Source organism: Vidua chalybeata, chromosome 4, assembly GCF_026979565.1.
Source record: "Vidua chalybeata isolate OUT-0048 chromosome 4, bVidCha1 merged haplotype, whole genome shotgun sequence".
NCBI classification, from domain to species: domain Eukaryota; kingdom Metazoa; phylum Chordata; class Aves; order Passeriformes; family Viduidae; genus Vidua; species Vidua chalybeata.
In genome coordinates, this window is record NC_071533.1 from 30,532,720 (window position 1) to 30,552,745 (window position 20,026).

The following is a 20,026-nucleotide window of genomic DNA, read 5'->3' on the forward strand; positions in this document are numbered from 1 at the left end:
AGATGGGGGGGGGGGGGGGGGGTGGGGGTGGCAGGGAAGGAAATAACCAAACAAAAACCAAACAGGCACCTGAAATGAAAAGATGGTGAAATTTAATCTTGAAGGCAATAGCTTTGGTATGTTGGCCACTCAGAACTTTTAAATGGAGAAATATCACCTGTAAATTACACGATGATTGTAACATGCCATTATTAATAAAAGCACAACATGCATTCTCTTCAAAAAATAAGCAAACTCAAATGACTAAATGTCAAATATGACAATGTGGCAATTCTATGGCAGTACAGATTTACAGTGAGATTGCTAAAAGCTCTGGAACATATTCATAATAAAGATGAATTTGCATGTCCCGAAGGTAAAATTTCAGGCATTCTCTGCCTTATTACTAAGTGCAGTTGAGCACGTTAACCTTAGAAAAAGGGAGGGGGAGAAGTTTTTGGTGAAAGCATATTGGTTTTGAAAGACTTTAATTTGCTAGATGGGGGAAACGGGCCACAACATTATGATAACAACTTGAAGAACTTGCAAGCTAATCCCACACTCCGTATTAACCCTGGTACATTTTTTGTGTGCCTTGCTATGTGAGCCCTAAGGAGCTGTGATGGGAGTTCAAGAGCAGTGCCAGAACTGCAGGGCCTCCAACCCAATGGGCTTGGCAAGTGGCTGCAGTTGTGAAGCTCATGGGGTTAATTTCTGAGAGACTGGAATATTAACTGAGCCAACAGGGATTGAAACCAGACATGTCTTCTGCCAGGCAACCAGAGACAGGAGAAGAGAACGTAGCCTTGAGCTGCACCCAGGTGGGGTTTAGGTTGGACTTTAGGACAGATTTCTTCACAAAAGGGGTGATCAAATATTGGAATGGAATAGAATATCCAGGGAGGTGATCTAGTGGATACAATGGTCTTGGGTCTCAGGCTAGATTTGCCTTTTTCAGAGGTCTTTTCCAACCTCACTGAATCAGTGATAGTTCACTTTAGTATTACTGGTCAACACGGACCTGAAGAAGACTAAACACTCCCTAAGGCACAAGTGCATGCCAGAGCACATCTTAAAGGCCCAAATATGCCACTTCGGAGCATATAAAAGCCTAAGAACAAAAAAAAAAATACACCAGCCAGGTTCTGAAAACGGTAAGGGCGCGCTCACAGCCTGGCACCCCCTTCCCACGGAGCGGGACCGGAACGCCGGGGCGCTGAGGCGGCGCCGCGCGCCCGCCCTGAAGGCGGGAACAGCACGCGCCGTCCCAACGGCTCCAGCGGCGGCTGCGGCGCGCGCGCGCCAGACACGTCCCCCCTTGCCCAACCGTCGCCCGCTTTAAAGAGCTCTCGCGTGCCGGGCACGTTTGCCCCGCTGCTATTGGCCAGCGCGGCCTGTCAATTGTGTCCGTGCCCGCCCTCCGCGCCCGCTGATTGGCCGGGCGGGTTAAGAGCGAGGGAAACCCCCTGCGTGCCCGCGGGGCCGGGCGCATGAGGCGCTGACAGCGCCGGCAGCTTCGCAGCGCTCTGAGGCGTTCGGCTCCCGACGGGACAGCGGGGAGTCATGCCCTGGCCTCGTCTGCCTGGGGACAGTGGTGGGTTCGGGTCCTTGCCGTGCCCTGGGGAAAGGCGGAGGCAGCGCGATGAGGGATGAAGCAGTGTGGAGAAAGTGAGAGTCGGCGGGAGTAGCGCAGGGAGATTCCGGGGGGGGCGGGGGGGTGTTGAGTTTATTCTCTTCCCTTACTGTCCCACATGCCATTGTGTTTCCTCGCGTCCGTCGCGTTTGTGCCCGGGGCATGCCCGAGGTTGCCTCGCTTCTGCTTGGGCCTCTTGCAGCTCCTCATGGCCGCTTCGCCCCTTTGAGCTCCTGCGGTGCCGGTCTGGTGCCCGCTTGCTGCCCTTACGGATAACGTGAGGACGTTCTGGCCCGGGTGTTTGAACTCGCCGAGACAAAGGGCAAATCAGTTTGCCTCTCCCTCGCTCCAGTTTCATTGTAATCTCCATACCTTGTTAGGCCTGAAGCTTCCAAAAGATTTCCAAATTATATAATCACTGTGCAGCTTGTAGGCTATGAAACGAAGTAAGTGTAATTCACTTGCTGGAAGGAGATGGGACACCATTTCTAGCAGGTGGGAGCCATGGAGCCATGCTGTTTCTGCTCGTACCTGTCGGGGATTTTTGGTTTTTTTTTTTTTTGTGTGTGTGTGTGTGTGGTGCTCTGCCCTGCTGCTTTCTGGAACTGGAATCTCCTTTTGATGAAGCTAGGAGTTTGGTTAAAAATTTGGCTTTTTTAGTGCCTTGTGACAGATACAGTTTAAACTTCAGAGTGGTTGCTTGCGTGGACTCCTGCCCCAAAGTGAATACTGGCTTGATGAAAAGACAAAAAAATATATCCCCAGCAAAAGTCTTTTTTTCCTAGGGTGGGAAAAATAACTGTTAACACTATTCTACTTGAAAGATTTGTGGGGTCTGTCATGTGAAGGCTGTTGTGAAAGAAACACACTTAGAAATAGTAATGATATTCATTCAAAGTACATTTGAAATGATAAAGCTGGGGCAGGAGTGGAGGAATAAGTTGCAGCCTCACCTCTGGATAGTAATATCATTGCGTAATATCCATAAATCTAGTAGGGGACCAGGCACTTCATCATTCCATGAATTTGGTCTATAATATGTTTAAAAACTTAAGCAAATAATAGTGAGTTGTCAGGAAATGTTTGTGTGAACTTTAAGCTGTTTTTAAATGTTTTTCCTATAAAAAGTAAACTGCTGATGTCTCAGAACATTGTCTTTTGGAGCCTGAGCCTGAAGACAAAGAAAGCTGAAAATGTAAGGGGCACTGAAGAGCAGTGGTACCTTTACTTTTCTGGTGATGATTTTTTGGGCAGCATTTCTCAAGAAGTGGCATAGCACTTGGAAATGTCATTTGGACAAAGGATTGAAAAAGATTGCTTGCCTAAGCAGACCTTAGGGCAGATAAGTTTGGGAAAAGAATAAATAAAATTGCAGAAGGAAAAAGAGGCAATGAAAGAAACATCCGACCTGAGATTTTTTTATTGGCTTGACTAGTAAAATTGGTAATTGCCAAGTGGTATGATTGTTTTTCACCATCTGGGTGACAGAAACCTAAAGCTGTTGGGTGAGATCTTGGCATGCCAGGGAAATAGGAGATAGGGCAGCAGCAACCATATTGATAAGGTTTAGTTTTTGAAATTATGAAAATGGATAAAGCCATGAAAATAGGGATTCCAGGGGTGGGATTATTTCAAACCTTGACTTTTGCCAGACTGTTCTGCCTAATTTTATTTTATATTGGCATTAACAAAATTATTTATTTTCATGAGTTCTTTGACTTCTTTATAGTAACTGGGCATGGACTTAAGTTGTTCCTCCAGTGTTTTAATACTAAAATACAATTTTGAAATAGTTGGCATTTTTATAAAATGTAGTAATAATAAAATGGAACTTGTCACCTGGAGTAGCTTATTGGTCCCTTACACAACTGTGATGACATGGTTTATGAAAGAATTCATTCTTTTACTTGAAGGGCAGCATTCTTAAAAGTAGTTGTGCTACTTAAGTTGTGCTAGCTGTGAATAGCACTTAGGAGAGTTTGAATATAGATTATGTAAAAATCTATTACATTACATATTTCTGTAGTGGATAAAGTTCCAGATTATCCCAGCTACAGAAAAATGGTCTGAAAGCAAGTACACAGGTGATAGTGGCTGGATATCGGACTGAAGCTTCATGCTAAACAAAGTTGCGGTAAATGGGCAAGTATAGCCTCAGTGATTTTTTTATATTTTGGTAGCTTCTGTACGCACATAACAACTTAGAATTTGCTAAATTGGAATATTTATGATATTGTGTTGAAGCTGTTGCAGATATGCATGAGGAGAATAAAGCTGCAGCAAATGGATGTGGCAAAATCCGAAGTGGCACTCAAAATGGGGCAGCTTTACTTGCCCTAATGGAGAAGACTGGATACAGCATTGTTCAGCAAAATGGGCAAAGAAAACTTGGTGGTCCTCCACCAGGTAAGCATTTCTTTTGACACTGAAAATTGGTGTAGCCTCATGTTGTGTATCTTGACAGTGACCAGTAGTAGAAGCGTAAGGAAACAGTCTGAGAAGCACAACACATATGGGCAGGGGTCCTGATGTGTTTTACAGTTTCCAGCAATTTAAGATCTTTTGAGCTAGACTATGTGGAACATTTGCTTTTGGTGCACTTAAAAAGTCACAGCTTTAAAACTAGCTTATTGAGAATCACTGTTCATTTACTGGGCTGAGAAAAAAGGTAAAAGTTTATCTAGTTAAATAAATAAATAAAGATTGTTATTTCATTTCATTACTCCTGCACATTTTTTTATCTCCTGAGGTGTGCAGTTGCCTTTGTCTTTGGAGCTCCTAAATGGTGTACAGTTGGTTTTTTGTTTTTATGTGGAAAGGGACTGGCATGATGTGAGTGATGACAGTACTAGCTTGCAAATGGTGTTAGCTGCCATGTCCAGTCAGACCTCAGCTGAAGTGGTCAGAGATGTTTATAAAGGTGAAAATAATAAAAACGTGGAATGATGTGTGGAACAGAGCCAAGCTTTTTCCTAGATAAGTCATGGCAGTGTGACTCCAAAATGCATGTCAGTTCTGATGCCTTGGTAGCTTCCCTGTGTACCATGTAATTCTTTCTGTACAGTTTATAGATGAAAAATGATTTCGTGAGAAGGCAAAAATCTCTCAATTCTGTTAATGTTTTTCAACAGTAAATTATGGGCTCTGACAATACATTAAGGAAAAAGTGTTAATTACAAAATCATCTAAATCTAATTTATTCTGAACTTCAAACCAAAGTACATTATTTCATTATCTTCTTGTCTTAACTTGTCAAGAGTAATTATTTTTTTACTTTGCCTTGTTATGCTTTGTCATTTCATACTAGTATTCACTAAGTTTTGTGTTAGTTTTTTCTACCATCTTTGTACTCCTTGCTTTTTCTCCTGTAGAAAACCTTCCTCATCAAAACCTTTAGGAAAAGCTTTTAGTCATGATTTGAGTGTCTGTCTTTGAACCTTCTACCTGATTTGTTTGTCTAATTAAAAAAAAGAAACAAAGCCAAACAAACTTTCTTTAAATTATTTTTTTATTATTTTGAGAAAATGGAGTGCTGTATTTGAAGACTAAAACTCCATAATATTCAATGCATAAATACACCTTTACGTTATCTGTTGAACATATCTTTCAGTATATATGGCAGCGATATAAAAGAATGTTTAAATGTCCTTGGCTTAAGGAGAGAAGTATAGATGTTCTGCAGCTTTCAGATGTTAACCAAAGACTGATTTGTTGTGTGGATTTTTTTTTTGCTGTGAAAACTGTGGGCTGTTTTTAGAGTAAGTGTTCCGTCTTTTAGGCTGTTGCAGAAAGTTTGGCTCTGTATCCTACTTTTCTTAGGGAGTCCTATTTTATTGGATGAATGAAGGTGGAAGCAAAATGTTTGCAGTTTTTGAATGATGTCAAGGAAGAAAAAAAGGTGCTGCACTGGGGACCTTAGCAAAATTTATAAAAATACGGGGGCAAGAAGCGCAGAGAAACATTTTGTAACTTTAAAGCATTGTAGTAGAAAATAAAACTGAAGTTCTTACCTAGGTGTCTTAGGTATATCAGTTTTATTAATAACTGAAATAAAATTGTGAGTGGCATAAAATGATTGAAATAGAGACTCTAGAAATACAAACTGTGGGTTTCTGGCATTTTAAAAAAATTTAAACATAAAAGAAATAAGATGTAATAGAAGAGAATGTGCTAGTTTTCAGCTGAGACCAAAAATAAATAACTCCCACATTCGAACTGGATGTGGGGGACATGTGCATTTGTACTAAGATTGCTGTTGGACAATTTATTTTAAGGTTGGGAAGGTCCTCCACCACCTCGTGGATGTGAAGTTTTTGTGGGTAAGATTCCTCGTGATATGTATGAAGATGAGCTAGTTCCTGTTTTCGAGAAAGCTGGGAAGATCTATGAGCTCAGACTGATGATGGAATTCAGTGGTGAGAACCGAGGCTATGCTTTTGTGATGTACACCACTAAAGAGGAAGCCCAGCTGGCCATCAAGATTCTTAATAATTATGAAATACGTCCAGGGAAGTTTATTGGTGTCTGCGTAAGCTTGGACAACTGCAGACTGTTTATTGGAGCAATTCCTAAAGATAAGAAGAAAGAAGAAATACTGAATGAAATGAAAAAAGTTACAGAAGGAGTGGTGGATGTCATTGTTTATCCAAATGCCACTGACAAAACTAAAAATCGTGGCTTTGCCTTTGTAGAATATGAATCTCACAGAGCAGCTGCAATGGCTAGAAGGCGGCTAATCCCAGGTAAAACTGTTTGTAATTAAACTGATTTTTTATGGAGAGTATCTATTTCCATATTGTGGGGGGATGAGATAGTGGATCATTTCTGTTTTCCATTCTTTAAGGTGTTTTGAGAGTTACAAAACTGCAGTATTGCCTTTTGGCTAAGGATGATTTTATTTTTTACATTTTGTAGTTGTGGTTTGTTTTTTTTTTTAACTTATTGTTTTAAGAAGCTGTAATTTAGGTAGTTCTGACAATTAAAAAATAGACATCGGTTTTATGTAATTTAGGTATTTATGCCAATATGTATCTGCATGGGCACGCATTCAGTTTTTATTTACATGGCTCTGCACTCAAATTCTCTTAAAAGTGAGCTTAGAAAGGAATGTGCCTTGAATGTGCCCCATATTTTCTGTGGGTTGTCATGAGTAATGTTTTTTTCATCACTATGAAATACATGAATGTTTCATATTTTAAAAAAAGGTAGGTCTTTAATATTTTACTAGAAAATAATTTTGAAAGAAAAAGAAAATAAATATGCAAAAGTATATACAATATACAAAATATCAAATCTATAATGAATATCAATATAATACTTGTAATATGTAATCTATTTAACATGTAATTGGTATATTTTATATATATATCTGCAAAGTGGTGGATGAAATACCTCCAGATCACTGAATGGAAAATAAACCAGTATGATATGCAAAATAGTGGGTTGACATGAGTAACAAAGCAGGTTTTGTTTTGTTTTTTTTTTTTTTTTCCTTTTAGTTCTGGCATCTGCTGCAACATAGAGTAAGGGTTGTTCTGAATCTGTACATTTAGATTATTATTTCCAGGTGTTGCCCATGCTTTTTAAAGGGGTAGTATTATTGAAGAAGCTGTGTTTAGTAGCTAGGTAAATACAGTACTTTTGGTCTCCTTTTGTGTGTGTGCATGTGCATGTCACAAAGTCTTTCTTTTGACAGCTTATGGTGCTTAATGAACCCCAAGGTAACAGAATACTTGTCATTTTTGCAGAGTCTCATTTACTTTAACAATTTCAGGTCAATTTAGTACATGTAGGCAACAAAACCCAGTTTCTTGTGGTATGAATCATGTTTGCTTTTTGTAGAGGTAGGTGATAAGAATGATTCTGCTTTCCTTTGCATGTTTCTTATTTATGTAATGCTTCTTTGCTATAGGAACGTTCCAGCCCTGGGGTCATACTATTCAAGTAGACTGGGCAGATCCTGAGAAAGTAGTTGATGAAGAAACTATGCAAAGAGTCAAAGTATTGTATGTGAGAAATTTAATGATATCTACTACAGAGGACAAAATTAAAGCTGAATTCAACAAATTCAAGCCAGGAGTAGTTGAACGTGTGAAGAAGTTGAGGGACTATGCTTTTGTTCATTTTTTCCACCGTGAAGATGCAGTTGCTGCTATGTCTGTAATGAATGGAAAGTGCATTGACGGAGCCAGTATTGAGGTAACACTGGCAAAGCCAGTTAACAAAGAAAGTTCTTGGAAGCAACATTTTAATGGACAGATAAGTCCCAGTTCTGAAAACCTCTTAGTGTTTCCTAACAAAGAAGATGGTACTCAAAAATCCTTGGGGAAACCAGCAAGTCTTTCAGTTCGTCTGAATGGTCAGAACAGTCCAAGCCCCCCTGAAGCTGAAAGAAGTACATACCACATTTTTCCAGGAATAAAGCTTACTCCAATTAGTATGTATTCTTTAAAGCTGAATCACTTCAGTTCTGCAGTAATGCATCTGGAATATTTTTGCCATAAAAATAGCTGGGCACCACCAGAATACTGCTTGTATTCAACCACAAGTCAGGATGGGAAAATACTCTTGGTGTACAAGGTGCTTATTTCTAGTATTGCAGATGATTCCCAGAGTTATTTCATGCCAGAAAAACTCTGTACAACAGTAGAAGATGCAAAGGAATTGGCAGCACAGTTCACACTTTTACATCTAGGTAAGCATAAACATTTTTGATTATATATGAAGAACTGAAGCTATAAAAGTTACTTTTAAATTGTTCTTGGTATACGTATCTTGGTGCACATGGGTGTTTTGTATAAGTAGTCTACAGAAGACTTGGTTCTTGTGTCGGTTGAGTCTGGACCATTAGATGAGAGCACTGAGAAAACACTGTAAGTATCTAAACAGTCCAATTGGTGGGAAGGGGAGTGGGATTTTTTTTCTTTCGTTGGGTTTTTTCCCTCACCTGTTCTAATTTTGGTGAATTGGAAAAGTGATTGCAGTACACTGTTAAAATAGTGTTACCATTCTTCTCTTCCTAATACTGCTACTTAGCGCTTGTTCTGCAAGTCTCTTGAGATGTATGTCAGCTGTGGTGAGGTTTCTCCTTTGGATAAGTTCATAGCAGACTTATTTCAGGCTTGACTTTTTTTTTGCAATGCATGACTAAAATGTAAACAAGCTTTTTCTTCTTGCTTACTTTCTCCTTGGGTTTGGATATGGCATGGCCAAAAGGTCTTAGAGGAAGGGAGAACCTCTGAAGCACAAAGCCTTATACATTGTGTCCACTTCAGCAGTGGTGTGTTTGGTATACATTAGTGGGACACCTCTAGAAGGTGATGCTTTCAGATGGCCAAAGTGATTTTGAATAATAAATGGCTAAGTATCTGTGTCTGGTTTTGTACACATGGCATTTGACTAGTTGAGTGTCTGTTTCCATATTTAGCTAGGAAAATTAGGGCCATGCTTTTATAAGCCATGTAATCTTAAACACAAAGATAAAAGGGGTACTAAACTCAAAATAGTGGTGTGAGGCTCTCCTTAAGAAGAAAGACACTTGCAGGTTTTGTGCGTGACCACATGTACCTGCCCAGTTTGCTCCTTTTGTTACTTAAAGTTATTTTCTCTCCTGTACTTCTCTGGGAAAGAATCAAGGGAATGATTAAAGTTAGGTTAAGAGTGATTATTCACAGCTGTGGGCAAATCCTGAATGCAGACAATTTAAAAAAAAAAATGAAGAAAGTACGTGTTGAGATTTTTATCTCCTCAGTTATAATTACAAATGCTGTAGGGAAAACTTTTTAAAGTGGATTTAAATTAATAGTATTCTAAAGCTTCTTAGCACTTGATTGTGCTATACAATCACATTTAATGTGAATTGGTATTTAGCAGAATTCCCAAATACCAGGTTTGCTTTTTGCAGCTGTTTACCTAATGGCCTAATGCTACTAATGCTGTCTTGTTATCTTTGAATAACACTTCTTTTTTTTTTTTTTTTTTTTCTTTCTCTTGATGACCTCTGTGCATTCTGGTTTGTGAGGATTTGGGCCTGAAAAGAGCATACAGAGCTCTGATTTAAAGCAAACGTACAAGGCTGACTTTTGAAAGATTCATATCTTTCACATTGATTAAAAACCCCCTTTTTGATGTTGGCATTGTTGTGATGCTGCAACATAGCCTTAAGGAGTCTAAAAGTAAATTTCTTTTCCCTATCTAATCTAAAGAAGTTGTTTCTGTTCCAGTTTAATATATATTCTATGTTGAAAGAAATACCTACAGATAAAGACAATTTGCTAGATGTGACAGAGTCCTTCCTTCTCGTGGAAGTGTTGAATGATGCTGATGATGGATGTATGGGTTATGGTTCTTTTTGGGGTTTGGGGTTTTGTCTGGGGTTTTTTTTGATAACTAGCAGTGATTTGAGAAAAGTCTGAGTGTGTTTCTTGGAAGCAACTTACTATACACATGAGTGTACAAAGATGACATAGGGACTAATTCTTTCTGGTAAGTAACTTCTCTTACAGGAACATAATTTTTTGGCCACTGAATTTTTGATGATGTATACAGGTTGGATTGTGCTGTTATTTTTTTTTAAAACGTACAACTGTTCTAAGGTAAGTAAATGAAAAAGGGCTGCTTTGATTAATAATCTCAAGGCATCTCGAGGCATTCCGGCCTTTTTTTTTTCTATTTTTTTTTCTGTTGTATGTATTTCTGTACTTCCTTTCGCACATTACAGAATACTTGGTTTTTAACAAGTTCATACAGTACTGGTACACAGCAGTCCTGAGCAGATAGCAGTATAACAACTAACCACTTGGTGTCGCCTGAATATTTTGAAAATTACGGTTTTTAGAAAACACAGAAAACTGCTGTCAGGGAAAGATTAATAAGCTGTATTTTAACGTTACTAGATAAATCACCAACAGATCAAGGGAGTGAAAACACTCAGGCTTGGCTAAATGTGTGAAATGTCTGGGTGTTCATTTATGAGAAAGGGAACAGACATACACTTTGAAATTTCAGAAGGTGAATATTGTCAGGAGGAGGAGTGGGGAGATAGGGAACACAATAAGGAAACACCTGAATGTCCTGTAGAAGAATTAATACCTCTACTATTAATTTGAATCGCATTTCTGCACAAGTAAGTCTGTGCCTTCAGAAGTTAAACAACGCTTTAATGTCAATTGCGAAATGGTGCTTGGCTGTTAAATGTGGCGTCCAGTTAGAAAAACATGTAAGGCTTCCTACTTTTGCCTGTAGGAGGCGGGCTAAATGTGAGGCAGCTCCAGTTCAGAGACTGTATAGTTGTGTAATTAGCACACACTCGATATTCCACCTGTGGTCCAGAAGCAGTCTTAGCACAGTCAATCCCAGAATAGGAGGTGTTGTTATCATTCAGGTCCTTTGCATCAGTAATGTAGGTTTGTAGCTTATAGAATCAAACTGGCTCATCCATGCCTTCAAAGTACAGGCAGAGGAAAATGTGAAATTGCATAGATACGCTCTGAATTGTTGGAGAACTCCCACCTCCCTTTTTTAGTAACAGTAAATATCTGAAGGCTGGAAAGTAGAGCCTTCTTTCGAAAATGGTTGGTTGGTTGGTTTTCACTTGCTGTTAGTGGAATTCCACTGGTTTAAGGAAATACCAGAACATGTCAGAACCTATTTCTAGTCCTTAAGATAATACTCTCTATAGCAAAGGCTGAATCTTGAGAAATTCTCTCCGTACTTAGTTTGACTTAAGGGTGATGGGGAAAAATAGGAGAAGTTTCAGTAAAGTTTCTTGTTTCAGGGATCTGCCAGGTTTTAAATGGGTGTTCCACTATAGGGTGTTCTTTGCACTTTCACATACGCTATTTCATGTTACATCTCCCTGAGACATAATTTATGAAATTATTTTTCTAGGTAGAAGAGAATATTTTGAAGTATTTATAAGAAAAATATATGGATAAATCTTCAAGGAAAAGCCTTTTAATAACTAACTATAGTACATAAATAATAGTTTCCTTCCAGTTCCCCTCATATAAGTTTTATAGTAAATGGTTCTTAAATAACTGGAGCAGGCATTGTATCTTACTACTATGAATTCACTTGTTTAAACATATTAAATACTGCATGCAGTAGCAATTTACAAGTCATGGATATAACTTTTATAAGCTGCTTCAAGAATCTGTACTTGGCATCCGTGTCTCAGAACAAATGTATCTGTAGATTGCTCTTCTAGATTTTGGACATCAAACTTAAAGGTCGAGTGAGATGGTTTTCATGTTTTGTTCTAGGAATTTTCTTTACTTAAACATTGCCTTAATCAACTTTGATAAAGCAAACTATGTTGCTCTTGGAACAATCAACAGCCACAAATTGTAGGATATTTGAAAAAAATACAGAAGTTGCTGGCTTTGTTTAGCAAATACAGATAAGTGGTAATTAATGGTTTCGAGGTTTTTAGTGATCTTTAGAAAGGCTCGGAATGTAGTAAAAGAAGTTTTTTAACAGTATGAATTTAGAAGTCTGAAATATTTATCAGATCACTTACACATAATGGTTTTTCTTACAGCCCCTGAACAAGCGTACATAACTTTGCTGTCCCTGAATGCAGCATGGTGGGATAGTAAAGGTGAGTAAGCCTCTCAAGATTGTTCATTGTGGCTTTTTACCCTCTCAATGACATTGTTTTAGCTGCACTGTTTGTTGGAGAAGTTGTACTTCCCTCACAGACACAGCTGTAAGAAGGCTTGTAGAGATCCAAAGGAGACTATATCTCTACTGCCCTATACCTGCTGATGGATCACACAGTCTTGATGTTCTTGTTGGTTGTGCAGCACAAAGGAAGGTTATGGTTTTTATTCCTAAAATGACTCTTGAGTCATTTTTCAGTCATTTCTTAATTATTTGCCTTTCAGCTTGGGTTTAAATTTATGTACAAAAGTGGTAACTCTTACTACTCTAGATGCTTGGAGGACTATTTTTTGGCTAGTCAGTTTCATGTAAAAGAGACTGTTGTCTCCTTGACTTTTTTTTTTTAATATGCTATTGTGGATGAATTTAAGTGTGTACATCTGTCACTTCTGAGTCCTCTTTTTTTTTTTTTGGAGAATGGTTTTTGAAAGCTTACAAGGCAGTTTGAAAATGGCATTAAATCCATGCTGTGTGTTAACTTTACTGCTGGAAGCTTCTAATCCCAGGCACCCAGAACATTTCCCAAAGGTTCAGTTATTTTTCAGCTGCTGCTACTGGACAGGGAACACAGATGTTGTAAATCTTGGTCTATGTAAGAGAGCTTGGAAAAGAGTAAGTTAGACAGATACAACAGCATTGGACTTTATCTGTGAAATAACTTGTCTGCCTTCCGTAGAGTAAGTCACTTCAAAACAGGACATAATTAACATGTTTTCTTTACCCCACTGATGATCACAGTGAAGTTGAGTTTTGTCTCTGCAGTGTACATCAGGCAGAACTTGGTGCTTAGTTGGGTGTAGATTCTGATCTAAAGTGGTAAATATGCGGCATGAAAGACTGCTGCTATGATATGTATAATGTATGTAGCTAATATAGCTTGGAACAATGACCTAATAGTCTAATATGCACTTGAGGGTTGTCTGCATTAATAGTTTGCATTCAGTGAAGGTGAAACAAAGGGTTATTATTTTGAAGTTCAGTTAAAAGTGTGTGTGTGTGTATATATATATGATGAGAAAATGCATTCACTACCGGAGAATGGGGTGTCTCGAAACTATAAGGCTCTCAGGGAAAAAAACCCTTTGAGCATTTGACCAGTTTCTTAATTATTTTGAGTTAGTATTAGTGCTGCAGAGGAAAGGGAAGAGCACAGCATTGGTATAAGACTGAATGCTTGTGTTACAGCATTATCTTAACTATTAAGTCCATCTTGAAATTCATATTGCAGTATGTTTGCTGAAATCCAAGTCTCTTTCCTCCCCTCCCCCTCTCTTTCCACAGCCAACTGTACACCCTACTTGGTTTGAATATCCCTGAAGAAGAGGAGTCTGGAATTTATTGCTTTGGATCTTGTAATGAAAAGAAAAAGAACAACCCACTGATACATAATTACTGGAAATTCACATTCCATTTTTATTGATGAATAATTCTTCAAAGTGTGTGTATTAAGCATTTCAATTTAAAGATTAGTGAAATTGAATGTTAAATTGTTTTGGTTAGTTTGATTAAATTTGGGTTTTAAAATATAATTTGTTTAAAAGTTTTTATTACCTGTAATAGTCTATACACCAGTAATTTATATTTAGTGTTGAAACAATTTGCCACAATTCCTATTCTTGTATTTTCACACAGAATTTTTTCAGCTTCTATTGCATGTAACAAATCTTAAACAAATGTTAAAAAATCCCACCAACAAAACAATGAACACCATTCTAGCAATCATAAACATGCATAATATGAGACTTAAATACCATCCACAAGTTTGCTTCCTTTAACTTGATGCAAAATTTTGTAGGAAGAACATGTCCAATAAAATCTTTACTTCTGATATAGCAGTACATCAATGGAAAATTGGTATTTTGAAAGACTTTACATGAATGTACCATCAGGCTACATTGCTGTACTCATAACACTGAGGTTCAATACCTTAGTTAATTCTTGGAGACAAAAACAGGCACAAGTAATCTTGACAGATACAGATTACATGTGCTTTTATGTACAGCTCACTGAGTTGTGTTTCCTCTTGTTAGCACCTCCCTGTTGGGACAAACATGTGCTTTCAAATTCATAAAGGCCTTACTTTTATCCAGGTTGTCCCTTGAAACCAGCACCTGTGCTTGCCTGTGGTAGCCATGTGGAACAGCAGCTTGCTCACTTTCTAATCAGGCCGTGTTCTTAAATAAACACTGTTTAGCATTAAACTGAAAGTAGTTTTTGATTTTTAAAATCAGATATATGTAATTCATTTTGAGGGAACCATCATTATTTTTATTGTGACTATTTGGCATTTCTCAGTCAAGTGCTTTATTTATTGAATGACAAAACAACCTTTTTTTACCTTCTTGACAATCTGAAACTAATACTGTAGACCATTCTTATTTTTGGAATTTTATACATAGTTTTAGTTCATTGATAAGGAATGGACCAGGTGGTTAAAATGTCTAAGGGCCTCATCTATGCAGGTGTTGTTTGTAAGCTGTTGGATCTGAAAATTGTTTGTCAGAAAGGAATATTATGTAGACCGAAAACAATGCAATGGAAAGATTTCAAGTTGAATAATTTTTCTTAAAAGCAATCAGCTGTTGTGGTCCACTCTGTATTTTGGTTCAGTGTATTTCATCACCATATTAAATTGTCCTTTTTGTTGTTAATTTAGGTGCAGTTATAGCAGTTTCATTTTATTTGCATTTGATATTAGCTCCATAATAATTCTTTTACATGTTGCAATTTCTAATGTTGAAATAATGTGTTTGACTTCTGTACACAAATTAACATTTATATTAAATTTATGCTGTTCATATTTAGTGTGCGTAAAAGAAAAATAAATTATTATTTTAGACATAGTACTTCCACAAACCTACTTTGCAGGATTCACTTTGCTTTGTATAATAACAAGCTTTGGCCAGAGCTCCAGTGCTTTGTTGAACAAAAGGAAGGGTGATTAAGTGGCTGAGTGAAGACTTGAAAAAAGAAAAGTAATTCTTGAAAAGCAAGTTAGTTGATTAGCTTTTATCGCATATGAAAGTTGTTAAAAGGTTAGGATTTCCTAAAAAACACATGAGGAGAGGGAACAGGGAACTTGTTTAATCCGTATTTAAACCAAGTGGTTCCTAAGGCAAATCAGTTTGAGATAGAATGACACAGTATAAGGCTGATAAGACATGTGGTTGGTAATTTAAAAGTATTTTCCTGGCAGCCTAAGAATTCTAGTCTACAGACCGCTGAAATAAGCTTCATTTTATTTTTCAAGTATCTTGATGGAGACATAGGTTTTTGCATTTCTGATGGAAATCTGGACCCAGCAAACCAAGGTAAAATTGCTATTGTTAGCTAATTAAGGGAGCTGTGGGCCAAGGTGCACAAAGATTGCATAATATTAGAGTGAATACCAGAAGAACTGCAAACAAAAGTATCTCCTCAGTGAACAAAAGGAGGTACTGCCCAGTACTGTGGAAAGCCAGGGGATTGCATTTTTCAGGTGTGTAACATCCTTCTTGATCAGATTTCCAACTGAGGCAAAAAAAAACCAACCCAGTTTTGCTACAAACTAGCAAATCCCATTAATATTAACATGAGCATTTATCTTGGCAACTATTTTCAGTATTTTCAACATGTGTGACAGCACTAAACCATTATCAAGCATTTGAGTGTAATGAGTACTAGGTTGATGCCAGCCAAATACAGCCCTGAGGCAGAATTTGTCTTTGTTCTACAGCTAAGAACAGTGGTGTAAGGAATAAGCAGCTGAAGCAGCAGTAGCACACAGTTGCTGTAATTCAGGCTTTTTGAAGTTTAGAATACATCTTTAGAAATCTCTAATCAATGTGCTTATAAAAATCTCACTGGAGCTTATTAACCTTTGGAAAATAAAACCACCATGTATTTCTTCTGAAAAGGTTGTGACAGAATACGGTGTTGCCTTTTTTTTTTTTTTGCATACTTTTGTATAATGTAAAAAGTAAATTGGTGTATGACCCTGTTCTGTAACTGGTGTAGAAACTAAAAGGCCCTCTGAAAGTAGAGGTCACTGACTTTGGAGAAGCAAAGTTCTGTTACTTTGAGCTACACCCACTGCATCAAAAACTTGCCCTAAATAAGGAGATCATTATTCTTACTGTTACCATTTTCATCTATTTGCCTTATTTTTTTTTTTCCTCCTCTCTCTAATATTATTACTACATTGTTTGGGATGGGGGAACGAAATTTAGCATCCTATGAATAAGAGTTAGTAAATTAATGGAAATTTAAAAATGTTAAATATGAAACAGCATTAAAGAGCAAGTCACTTGAAAGATACTGGGTTAATGCACACTCTTGAGGTAAATGCAATCCTCAAGAAGTCAGTTATTCTAAGTCCTCTCTTTCAAGAAATTTCTTGACAGCAGTTGCCATGTATAACAAAGAATGATCAGTTTATAATCTCTTCACTCTGTTTAGTGTCCAACTTAGACCAGAGGAAAGAAAACAAGTTATGATCCAGCAATCTTAAATACAGCTTTCCTGCATTTAGAGCCTGGACAGACCCCAAACAGCCAGGTAAAGGGAAGGCTTAAAGCAGTCATTGAGAGCTCCTTTCTCTACCACCCAGTTGTTCACCATACTAACAAGGAGCCCCCATAGCTAGAAATCGTTCCAAGCTGTCTGTGGCTAAACTTTAAGAGACAGAAAGAATAAAATGGCTTAATCAAAGGCTGCATCAGTAACCCTTAACCTCCTCAGGAGCCAGGCCTATGCTGCCGTGAAAGGAGTGCTCAAGCCACCAGGATGGCACCTGCTATCAGGAATGGCAGCGGGCATATGGGACCCAGATGGCACAGGCCTTTTCCAAAAATAAGTGGCTGTCATAACACTGAGGCTCAATACAGTGCAGATGCTGCACAACTACCATGGAGAAGCATTTAACAATGCAACCACTGTCAAGTAAGGTCAAATTTTTAGAATTCTAGAATACAAATAGCTGCTCATGGGAATGGAAAGAAAATCTTATGTACTACTTGAAGGTGGGTGAAATTCCAAGAATTATAAGAACACAAATATCTTCTATAAGATTCCGCTTCAGGCTTTGAGCATTTTTTTCTACACTGCCAGAGGCTGTGGCTGCTATCAGCTTAAAGCTTCCTGCAGAGGGAAGTATTCACTAGTATATAAAAACAAAATTCATGCAAATACTGGTCCCTGCAGCGGCCAGGCGTTTCTATCTCTGCTCTACAGATTTGACAGCAAGGGAGGAGAAGAACAATTGTTCCTATTTCTCAATACCTTTTCACAGGCAGAATTTAGTATTTGCAGCACATTCCTAGGGAAGACAAGAGTAGGAGGGTGGATTCAGACACTCTTGTTTGTAGGTACCTAATTTAACATTGGCAACTTCAGCATAATTAAGGAAGAATAGCTTCTCTTGGGAAAGGGCAGGAAGCTATCACAATCAATCTTCCAGGAATTAAGTAATTCTGACTGAGGAGGAGATGCTTCAGAAACTTCAAGAGTGAAGAAGAGCTTGGATGCAAGCAAAAAACAGCAAACCATTTCAGGATCTCTACAGGATGACAACAGATTTGGAGGACCATAGAAAAAGGTCTAAGTGCCAAATTCCAGTTATCTCTTGAAGAAAATGGAAGGCCATATTGTTAATGGAATCCAAAATGTTTGGGTTTTAATGTGCTGGTTTTTATGCCAGAGATAGTGGTAGGTCAGAAAATGTTTAACAGCTGGTTTGTAGCACTAGCTTTGTAAGGAGGGTGGGTGAGCAGCTTTCAAAGTCTTAGGGTGAAAACAGTGATCATAGGAACACTGATGAAGGTTTTTTTTTTTTTCTTGAAACTAGACAAGAATGTAAAAAAGACAACCCCCCCATCCTGCAAAAGCTCACCTCTACTGTCTAAAACAACATTCATGAGAGAAAACTACCTGAACATTCTTTAAGGCATTCACTACATATTTTTCCTTAAAAAAAAAATACTGTTTTCAGTTACCATGAAATCATATTTATTTTAACCATTCATCCTAGTCAAGAATTTAAGCTATGGAGGCAGTAGATAAGGGCCAGAGGAAACAGTCACATCACCCAGTTTGTCCAGCACTCCAAACACGTCATCCCATTTCGCATACAGCCCGGGAGCAAGCTGAGTAACAGCTTGATGATGAAAGCACAGCTTCCACAAAGGCATCAAAGTCCACAAGAGGTTGAATCTTGCAATATTAATTGGATCAGGGTATCCTAACTTTAAACAGGCTGTATTGCAAAAATACCTGATTTCTCCAGCATGCAGAGGGTATTTCCAAAGCGCTTGAAACCCACTCTGGCTTTGAGCTTAAGAAATTTTCTAAACCACCTCTTAGTATTAGTAGCTTTACATACTGGAAATAGCTATCAGCTGTATTTTCCTGCTTGTCTTTTCACCACCACATGGGGCACTTAAATATTAGATAAGTAACTAGAAAATTAATGGTGAATAACACTATAGCAAGCCATGGAGCAGATGGAGTTCAACTCTATTTAGCTCTGGTGAACCTGTGCAGCAGAGTTTACAAGTTAGTCCTGGTGAGAGCTGGGGTTACCAGAGCTTGCTCCCCTGATTTTGATTTCTCTCCTCTGAAGGAGGGATGTTGCCTCCAATTTACAGGACCTCAGGGGCTAAGCTGCTGGTGGAAACACTGGTCTCAGTTTTCTGAGAGGAATGAAGCCAGGTGCTCTCACTGGAGAGTTCAGGATAAATGTGGATACAGGCATTCACAGGACAATATGTCTGGCTGCCTGAGAAATTCATCTGGACAAATACATCTATTTTAAAAAAATCTAAGCATATTAAATATTTTAATTTGAATGTAGAGGAGGAATTCTTTAAGGGCTCAGATATTGTCATTTGTATAAACAATTCTTATTTAGGCTCTTCTAATGCTAGGGGGTGAGGGAGGTGTAGTGCATGCTGTACCAGTTAGGGCAGGCATTTAGTGAACCCTCAAATGCCTCTGTACACAGCTGGCCAAGACTGTAGTGCTACAGTCTTTGGGATCTCAGCTTCCAGTTTTCTTCACCCATACTATGAACCCTGATAAAATCAAGCAGGCATGGCTGCTTTTAGGGCTGGTATAAGGCTAGCAGAAGATTTCTGCTGCAGTAGAGAGTCTGCTGAATTTTGCTGTCCTACCCTAGAATTCTTTGCCAGAAAAGTATGTTGTTCCATTTCATGCTGAATTTGAGCTTGTTAAATCCATTTCAACTGCTTGATATACCACCATTTTGTAATGAAAAGAAGTCACTCTCCTGTATGAGATATGATTTCATTTTTTCTATGCTATTCTTTTAAGTTTTCAGGAACCCACTGAGATAGGGAGATGTCAGACAATTCTGGATAGTGAAAGCCTTCACTACAGTGGACAACCTAATCAGACACCCCACAAGGTTTTAACAGCCTCATTATTTCATTATTACAAGCTAACCATCAGTAATTTAAAACTTTTTTTTTTTGCCAGACAGAGTGAAAATATTTCTTTTTTATATGTTCACATCCTAGTCTATGGTTTGTCAAACAGGAATCAGGAGAGACAGGGGAGGCATCTAATAAAGGGAAAAATATATGTACTAGCAGCATGAGGAGGACAACCAATGTAACTCAAGGAAACTTCATGTCAGTATGATGTTAGAAACATTATGAATGATTTTTGGGAAACATTTTTAAAATTCAACTTTAATTAAAGTTTGGTCATATTTGTGGTAGTTTAACAGTTAATTAAAAAAATAAAAAAGCAGTT

General features: G+C 38.1%; 1 protein-coding gene across 1 annotated transcript; it reads left to right on the forward strand.

Annotated features, from left to right (window-relative positions):
* Positions 1–1,425: 1,425 nt before the first annotated feature.
* On the forward strand, positions 1,426–15,117 carry RBM46 (RNA binding motif protein 46). Its single transcript, XM_053941762.1, has 6 exons — positions 1,426–1,573; positions 3,857–4,018; positions 5,887–6,354; positions 7,524–8,306; positions 12,153–12,212; positions 13,556–15,117. Exons 1-6 carry the CDS (start codon positions 1,543–1,545, stop codon positions 13,579–13,581), a joined length of 1,530 nt encoding a protein of 509 aa, XP_053797737.1. The 5' UTR covers positions 1,426–1,542; the 3' UTR covers positions 13,582–15,117.
* Positions 15,118–20,026: the final 4,909 nt, after the last annotated feature.